General features: G+C 43.3%; 1 protein-coding gene across 2 annotated transcripts; it reads right to left on the bottom strand.

The window, feature by feature from the left end:
• Positions 1 to 200: 200 nt before the first annotated feature.
• CRYBA2 (crystallin beta A2) lies at positions 201 to 9,040 on the bottom strand. Of its 2 annotated transcripts, none has more exons than XM_087713060.1 (6): positions 8,945 to 9,040; positions 8,457 to 8,514; positions 6,993 to 7,161; positions 6,090 to 6,231; positions 1,474 to 1,616; positions 201 to 463 (listed from the first exon to the last, which is right to left on the bottom strand). In XM_087713060.1, the coding sequence occupies exons 2-6, from the start codon at positions 8,500 to 8,502 to the stop codon at positions 316 to 318; spliced, it is 648 nt and encodes a 215-aa protein (XP_087569186.1). In that variant the 5' UTR covers positions 8,503 to 8,514; positions 8,945 to 9,040; the 3' UTR covers positions 201 to 315. The 2 variants fall into 2 exon arrangements, with proteins under 2 accessions (XP_087569186.1, XP_013911493.1); XM_014056018.2 differs by having other exon boundaries at positions 8,457 to 8,517; positions 8,945 to 9,035.
• Between the last annotated feature and the right edge of the window lie 233 nt (positions 9,041 to 9,273).

The raw sequence follows: 9,273 nt of genomic DNA, 5'->3' as shown, positions 1-9,273 counted from the left end.
TCTGGCATCTTTTTTCTATTGCAAAGGGATTCCTTAACCAATCCTCCCTGGACTGTAGAACCAAATGGGATTCTCTTTTGTTGATTATTTTCAACTTCCCACAGTAACTGGACCCCCATCGGCAGTCTGAGGTACGAACTCTAGGAACCCTTAAGAATCCTGGCACAAAGTTTTCATGGACAGATGGACGAAATGAAAAAGAAGTTTGGTAAATGCCTTTATTAGCTACTGGGTGCAGGTCTACTACTTGGCCAAAGTGAGGGTGTGGGTTGCACAGGGAATATAATGCTACTGTTTCTGCTGCTAAGACCTGGCTCAATGCTGGACACGGCGGATGGACTGGATCTGGCTGCTGTGGGCTTGGCTGCTATAGTCGGTGTACTTCCGATATTCACCATTCTGTCGGTCCCGCTCCAGGATATATTGGTAGCCTCGGTAGCCCGGATATTGATACGCCACCCACCTAGGAAGATAAAACAGATCATAGGGGTGATAGGCAATCTGACACATGTGCCTTCGTTGGAAAGGGAACAGCACATCTTTCCCTAAGCTGGTGTTTTGGGAATGTGTTGATACTGCAATGCCTGAATTACATTAGTTGTGAAGGCTAAGTGATATAATCCCAATGTATCTGGAGGGTGGCAGGTTGGAGTAGCATAGTACCTCAATGGTCTTCAGTCCTTTGGATCTCAACTCTTCCAGTCCTTGGACTAGGTAACCAGCCCCAAGGGAGATGTACCATAAAAAGGACTGGGAGTAGGGGAACGAGATATTGTAGTACTGTAGTTGCTGTTTTGAAATTCAGAAATCAATTTTGGAGAAACTGCATCTGTGGATCTGTTGTATTTATATTTTTTTATATGATGGAGCCAGTACTGTAGATTTTTATGCAGTCCTTTAAAAAGCCACCAAACACTGAGAAATATATTTAATCTCATACAATATGAGAACAAAATTTGACACAAGAAATAAAACTTGCTTAGGTCTCTTGAAAAGAGTTGGCTTACTGCGCTTTGTTAAATAAGTCGCTATGGGAATGCTCAGTCATAAACCATAATTTACCCACCTCAGTAACCAGTTCAATATGTTAAGCCAAATAACCCCTTGTGGCTTAATACAATGTGTGATCAGAAACAGAAGAAGCCTGTTTCTAGTTCAAACCTGATTATGGAATTTAAAACTATGGAGAAGAGTGACCAGCAAACTCTCTGCTAGAAAAATGTCAGATCACCTTCCTATTATGGGGATCTTCAGATCTACAGTGATACTGATCACTGTAGATCTGAAGACCCCCATAATAGGAAGGTGCACCATCATCATAGCTACTTTGCTTGTGAGTAAAGTAGCCCAATACATATACAGAAGATACCAGAACTGTAGGGCGGAGGGTCTTATTAAACCAACAGGTGCTCTCTGATACTTATTACCTTGAACAGAAAATTGCACCAAGAGAAACTGAAGGCATTCACTTACGCTCCAGAGAGAACTCTGATGGAGGCTACTTCCTTGCTGCTCCATCCCATGGCTTGCAATGATGGATAATCATCAGTCAGCTCAAACTTGTATCCTTGGAAGTTCTCTGACTCAAATAGGGTCACTCTGCTGTCATTATGATTCTGCAACATAGCATAAAGTGGAAGATGTCTCAGAGTAGGAATAAACACAAGCAAAAGAGATCACAATGACTTTTCCAAGTCTCAGGCTTCCTTTCTCCATCTGGTACTTTTAGATATTTTGGGGATGCCTCTACAAAGAAAGATAGATAGATAGATAGATAGATAGATAGATAGATAGATAGATAGATAGATAGATAGATAGATAGATAGATAGATAGATAGATAGATAGATAGATAGATAGATGATAGACAGACAGACAGACAGACAGACAGACATCATACATACATACATACATACATACATACATACATACATACATATGCATGTTGGTAGCTCCCAAGTTTCTTTCCACTTTTCCTCCAGATTGTTTAAAGATAGGGCAACATGGTTCATGCGTATTGCTTTGACTTGTCCTGGCCCTCCCCTTCCTAATATGTCCTTCAGCATGTAGGGATCTCAACTATCAGAGTTCCCAATTAGAAGCCTCAATGACTCTATGGCTGACAGTTACTGTCCTAAAACACAACTGGGGGCAGCAGAGTTGGAGAAGGCCACATATCCTTACCTTGAGACTTGCCCCTGTTTTAAAGCTTTCTGCTTCCTATGTCAACACAGTGCATTACAATATTAATTGCTTTGCTGGGTCAGAACCAATTGGGAGGCTGGGCTAATCTGCCAGTCCAATAACAGTTGCCAGATGCTTTCAGGCATTCATAATTTAAGTGGGATTATAAACCCTGTCAATATGGGGGGGCAGCGGGGGAAGGAAATAAAGTTCCTTGGAGATAAACAATTGCATCAGCAACCCTATAACTTTCATCATTCTTTCTTTTCATTTTCATTCCCCCACTTATACTATTAATCCTCTTTTCTATTTCAGTGGTCCTCTAATAGCTAAATATTGCAGAATTAATGAAAAGGAAGATAAGGGCTTCTGTGAATTGTAGTTTAGACTTTGTATACATAATGTGCTATGCACAAGTGAACCTCTAGCAAATTAACTCATAGTTCATTTACTACATTTATCCATCATCTTAATCTTCTGGACTTATGCGATTCATTGTGTTCAAAATGATCCACAGAAACCAGATTCAGACAGCTTATTAGGCTAAAATTGACTAATGTATGGGAGCTTTTTATTTTTGCCTCCTAAATTAAGGTCGCCGACTCTCGTGTAGCTTAACTCTGCATCGTCCTTGGATAACAACTTGTGTTTTATAACCAGATAGCCCTCATGTTACAACCATTCACTTAGCAACCATGCAAAGTTACAACGGCACTGAAAAAAGTGACTTACGGTTGATCCTCACATTTACGACCATCATAGCATCCCCACACTGTCACAATCATAATTTAAGCCTGTATCTACAACAATTGCAGTCAATTTACGACCTTCCCAGCCAGCTTCTGACAAGCAAAGTCAATGAGGGAAGCCAGATTCACTTAACAACACAAATCACTTAACAACGGCAGTGATTTGCTTAACGAACATGGCGAAAAAGGTTGTAAAATCAGGTGCAACTCATTCAATTACAGTCTTGTTTAGGCACGGAAATTCTGATCCCGGTTGCAGTTATAATTCTCTCCAAGCAGCTCTTGTGAATTTCTGTCAATTATTGTGAGTGTGCATGCATGGAAACATCTGATAACCTGCTTCTCAGGTGGGGGAAAAATTGAAGCCCTGGATATTACATGTAGAAAATGCCTTCCAACATATCAAGTGTTTAGGGTTTTGTAGGTTTCCAGGATCCCATGGATTTAAGGGGTTAAGCTGGCATCATTCCGTCTCCCTCTCTTCCTTCCATTGCACCCCCCTGCAGCCTGAACTCCGCCAAGTGATCCTGCCAGCTGAAAAGGAGATGCTATCTTGCAGTCCTTTATTAAAGTGCGGACATAATCTGACTGGTTCTTATTAAAGCCCACAGATGGGGACGTGCACAGATTTTAAAGCCCAGTTCAGAACCGAAGCAGCTGCTTTAGAGATGGAACAATACGTGCTGGCTATATCTTTGTAGCAATGGGTGTTATACATTCTGACTCACTCACTCACTCACTCTCTCTCACTCTCTCTCTCTCTCTCTCTCTCTCTCTCTCTCTCTCTCTCTCTCTCTCTCTCTCCCTCTCTCTCTCCCTCCCTCCCTCCCTCCCTCCCTCCCTCTCTCTCTCTCTCTCTCTCTCTCACACACACACACACACACACACATACACACACACACACACACACACAACTTCCCATTATCCCTCTTTTAAAACCATGGCAGATAACACTGCAGCCCATACTGGTTATTTGCTTCTGGTAGCTTTGTAATATATGGCTGCTCTTCTTAAAATCAAAGTGCCTAACTTGTTTGTCTTCCACCCAAGGCTAAATTATTATGAATGCATTAAAAAAAATGTCCCACAAAGGTGACCTTAGCCCCACCCAGTCATCTTTTGGATGTGCAAATTTGGACAGGATTAGCACAACCCAAGGCAAAAATCTGATTGGCTGGTTTAATGTAATAAATGTAAGTTCTCAGGCTGTAAAAGCAGCAATGGGAGAACTTACTTTCAGACTTGCGGGATTCTTTTAATGTAGCTTTACAGTAAAGTAGAATTAGTTTACCTGGTTTGTTTCCTGTCTGGTCTACCTAGACAGGCTGACATCAATCTTGCAAGTCTAGTACTCTTGTACAAAGAAGGAATTTCAGGAATGGCCTCCTAACCTCACGAAATCCTGCTATGTGCCAAGCACCTGGCTGCTTTGTTGCTACACCAGAAGTGGATGCATAAATGATCAATTTGCAGAATGCCATGATATAACTAATGCAACAGAGCTGGGGCAGAATTTGATGTGAATGTGAACATGTTTATGACAGGCAGGCCTGGTGGCGTTTCCCACTGATTGTACCAAAGTGACTTTTGTGCTAAGCTTGCTAAAGGAAGCAGCAGTTAAGTGGGCAATACTGCTCATGAAAAGCAACAAACAGGTGCAGGACAACTTATCAGGATTTCATGCATAAACTTCGAGGACACTTTGGGGATCATTGCTAGGAGAGAGAGCTGGAAGCTCAAGCAAAGACAGAGGAGAGTAAGGTCATATATTTTGGACTTTAAGTTACTTGCTGGCAATGCAGGGTGGAATAATCTATAAATCTCAATAAAATGTGAATAAATGTGAATGGCTTAGCCCTGATTGACCTGGGGCTGGCTGAAGACCTAAGAGATGAGCTGATGAGGCAAGGCACCCCAAATACCCTGGAAGAGCTGTGTTAGCATTGTGTACTAATGGGGTGCTGACCAGAAGAGTTAAGGCAGGGAAGGAACAATAAGGGAAAAAGAACCCACAGCCAGTCTCCCTCCCAATGGCCTCCTCAGAATCCAGCATGGGAGAAGCCATCTGAGCAGCTGAGAGACCCCTGTCACCCGGAGAGAAGCAAAGAAGAAGGGATCAAGCACTATGCTTTTACTGTGGGACCCCAGGACACATAGCCAGATTAATGCTCAGTGAAAACATCAATGAAGTTCCATCAAACACAGCAATGAGATGCAGAACTTGTAAATGAACAAAGGCACGTAGCCAGCAAATGCCCAGGTCACTCTGAAGCAGCAGTTCCAGGAAACTTCATTAGTCCCCCCCTCCCAAGACCTCTGAAGGAGGACCCTCCACAATTTGAGGATAGTTCAGACAGCCAACAGAAGAGAAGCATATTTAAATACTCCTGTTATTTTAGATTCCAAGCGGAGGATTTTCTGTTGTTGTAGAGTCTGGGGCAACCACTGGTTTCATTAGATATAGAAACAATATAGAAACTAAAGTTGCATACTCAAGCTATAGAAAAGCTCAATAATAGTTGAGATGATTGATGGACAGCCACTAAGAGCACGGCCAATTCTGCAGCTCACGGCTCCTGTGCCATCAAAGACCACACAGCGTTCGTAATGCTCTATGCCACCTGCCTCCTTCAACTGCCCACCATTTTGGGAATAGAGCGGCTTCAGCTGCATGATCCACAATATAAGTTGGGACACAAGTGACCCTCTCATTCTGCTCCCTTAAAATGCCTGCGACATTGCTTGCAGGCAATGAAAGCATATCTTCCACCCCACCCCAATGCAGAACAAACCAGAAAAATATGCAGGCTTTGCAGATATGTTTGGAGAGGAAGAGAAAAGTCTGCTACCCAACCCCTCCCAATTGGGCTTGTGATTGCACCATCAATTTGAAACCCGAAGCCCAAATCCCAGCAGAGACGGCATTCCATTTCTACCTGCAAATTAGCTATTTTCAAATTAGTTGCAATAGTCTTTCATGCAGTTATTTTCCTATAAGATCAATTCAATGAAGCATTTGTCCCCCACCCCCATGTTTTGCGCTTTCCTTGTCTGGTGGCCTTCTTTTTAAACAGAAAGGATCCTTTTGCCCAAGGGAGAAATTCAGGAAGGGTCCTGAAGTATTTAAAATACTTTTGAGTATTTTAAAGAGCACTCACGGCACATCTGATAGTCCGGAAAGAGAGTAGATGCTCGGTCTTATAAGCACTGTTTCCACTCCAGGCCTCCCAGTGAGGATAGTCTCCTTTCTCCAAAATGAATTGCTGTCCTTGATATTCAGGATACTCAAAGCCTACCCAGCTATGGGTCAAGAAAAGAGAGTGGGAAAAGTATGAGGACATGTGGTTTCTAAAATCAAACTCAAATTCAGCTCAAATCTTAATAGCATCACACAAAAAGTTATGGAAAAATGGTATATGATATAGGACATTTCTCCCAATTCTTTAAGAGTTAAAAAAGATTGGGCAGCCTAATTCCTACATATGTGATCAGCTTCTCTGCAGCACTGTGATTGCTGTAAATATTAATTGATGTTTGGGGTAAACACAGAAGAAGTTGCTTTGCAATCAAACTAACTATTGTGCTTTGTTTGATACATAGATTCTGATTGCCAGTAGGGTTTCAAGAATTCAAGCAGAGTTATTTCAAATGAATGACTATACCTACATGTAGCTGGCAGAGATGGCAAAAATGACTGTTCTAATGAAAGAAAATAATTTATCTAGTTTTGTTTCCATTTGGAAACCTCTTCTGGATTTTGTACTCAAAACTGGAAAAAACCAAAACTTTGTTTTTGGATGAGTAGAACGACCTTGCTGTTATAGAAATGGCTTGAAACATTTAGAAATGTAAAGCAAAAAAGTTGAAATGGTAACCGCTTTTGTATTCTACTGCCCTGAAAAAATGGGAAGCAATTGCCTTTTTTCACTTCTTTCCTCTTTAACTTTCCTAATTTGGTTTTTACTTTATCTTATAAACTTTAAAAAAGAAAGACTCAGTTGAAAAGACCAGAAACCGCTGTGAGCTTCCCAATGTACACAGTGAACTGCAAAAACACTTACGGGCCATTTTCCACTTTGATGGAGCGAATCTTGCGGAAACCACGTTCCATGACATTGGGGCATTCCATCAGGAATTCAGAACGCTTCCCCTGGAAATTTTCTTCTTCCCAGACAATGATCTTGAATTGCCCCATGCTCTCCATGTGGCTGGTCATGGGTAGATCTTTGGCTGTGGAGGTGGAATAGGATGGTTAAGAATCCATTTGTGGAGCAGCAGGAGAATGTATGTGTATGTGGAGAGAGATGCTATGTGTGAGTCATATCTGTCCCTTCTGACAAAGCCCCTCAACTATGGACCAAGATGTCAAGGAGGAACAGTGGCAAGCATTATGCAAGATTGCCAAATAGAGAAGAGGAAGATTTAGGGAACACCTGACAGGCCGAGAAAAGGAAAATTGTTCAAAAGTTTGTTTTTGAACAAAACAGGATTGCATGGCTATTGGATGGATTGCAAACTGAAGGATACCACAGGTAAGTGATCTTCCTTTTCATCTACTTTTCTTCATGTTATTTCTCTTTCTCCCTGACCAATTTACATAATGGAGCACTATTTTCTACTTGCCATCCAGAGACCAAAGTCACACAGGTAAAGAGTGTGACACCAAAGAAGGCCTTAATAGATTCATTCATTGAATGACATCTCATCTCAGCTCTTACACATCATGTAGTCTTGTATATTCTCATACAAGGCATTTTTCGTGTTCTAGACTAAACCATGATGTATTGATTACGCCACCATTGGCTGGATTCAAACATAATGCTTAGCCATAAACAGAAAAAGCATAAGTGAGGTCACACAACACACCAAGAATCAAACACAGCTTACTGTGATGCTATGCACTCACCATAAAGACCTACACATGCCAATAGCAATTATGTTAGACTGGAAGGAGAGTCTTATCCTGAAGAGCATGTTTAGGAGTATTATTCAAGAGCAGTGTAGTCAAAAAGTTGGCATTATTTATTAGTGTTATTAAAATTGCCAGCATTCACTCAATATTCAATCTACTAAAGAATTAGTGGTTATATTCACACAGCATGCTTTAATCTTGTTTAAGCTTGAGCAGGGTTTAGTATATGGCAAAGATAGCCTGAACATGCAGTAGAGCATAGTATTTGGGCAGAGGGATTTTAATTTTGCTGAATTGGGCGCCAAATGCCTTCAGCAATCGCCAATCATTTTAATTCATAAATCCCTGATCCAGAGGAACACCAGAGGATTCTGGAATAGAAGGAGGCCGGCCAAAGGGAATTCCCAAATTCAAGGAATTTTCTCTTGCCCCCAATTGCATAAGGCGAGCCGCAGCCGAGAGCCTTTCCTTTAAGGCTGCCTCGTTCGCTACCCTGGTGTCAGATTTGCACCCGCGGAATTCTACACACGCCTCCTAGTCCTAGGGAATAGTACACATTTGTGCACGCACAGATCGCGTAGGCATGCGCTCAAATGTGTGTGCGCGCACACACCTGCAGACCTCGGCGCTCCGCTTCTTCTCTCTCGCTCAGTCGACATAGTCTAATAGCCCTGCTGAGAATATGCGAGACGCGAAGAATTAGAAAGGAAAGTGAACAGCGAAATGCCATCGGACCCCGCCGGCCTCGAGGTCGAGCCGTCCAGTTGCGAAAGAGGCTCCCCGGCATTCCGACCGCAGCATCCTGCCCCAAGCCAGCTAAGAACAGGAGTAGCAGCCATCCAACGCCGGCGCCTCCAAAGGACTTCTAAGGCAATCCAGGCCAAGAAAGCGCCGCATCTCGGCTGAGCGCGCTGATCCTCCGGCGACCGGCCAACTGCAAACTTAACGTCCCAGAAAAGCCACCGCCACCACCACCATTCACCACCAACCACCACCACCCATCAGCCCACGGCAAAAAATGAGCGCTTCCCCAAGCCCAGGGAAGGCGGGCGAATCCTCAAAAAAGAGTGCCAGGATACAAAGCAGCGCGCAGGGACTTACCGTTAGCGGAGCAGAGAAGGGCAAAGATTGGAGATAGGGGGCTGGAGGTCCCCGGCCGCATTATATAGCCTGGCCTGGCCAAGTGACAAGGGGAGAGCACAACAGGTTGCGCTGAGTCAGCGAGGGGCAACTATGGGAGGGCGGTCAGCCGGGCCTGTCCATTCCTCTTGCCCATCCTGGCGAGATGCCTCGCCTCCCCGAGGCCCATAAAGGGATGAAGCGGGCATGTTAGCTTAGCAGTCGAAGAGCGAAAGATAAAGGCCCTGACGCACCGATTCCCTTTCACCTCGGAACAAAGCCCAGCTCAGCTCGAGGATTAAGCTCGCCGC

Source organism: Thamnophis sirtalis, unplaced genomic scaffold (genome assembly GCF_051295495.1).
Source record: "Thamnophis sirtalis isolate CommonGarterSnake01/CBP01778 unplaced genomic scaffold, rThaSir2_p1.2 scaffold_1, whole genome shotgun sequence".
Classification (NCBI taxonomy): domain Eukaryota; kingdom Metazoa; phylum Chordata; class Lepidosauria; order Squamata; family Natricidae; genus Thamnophis; species Thamnophis sirtalis.
This window is presented reverse-complemented; position numbering and strand designations above follow the sequence as displayed.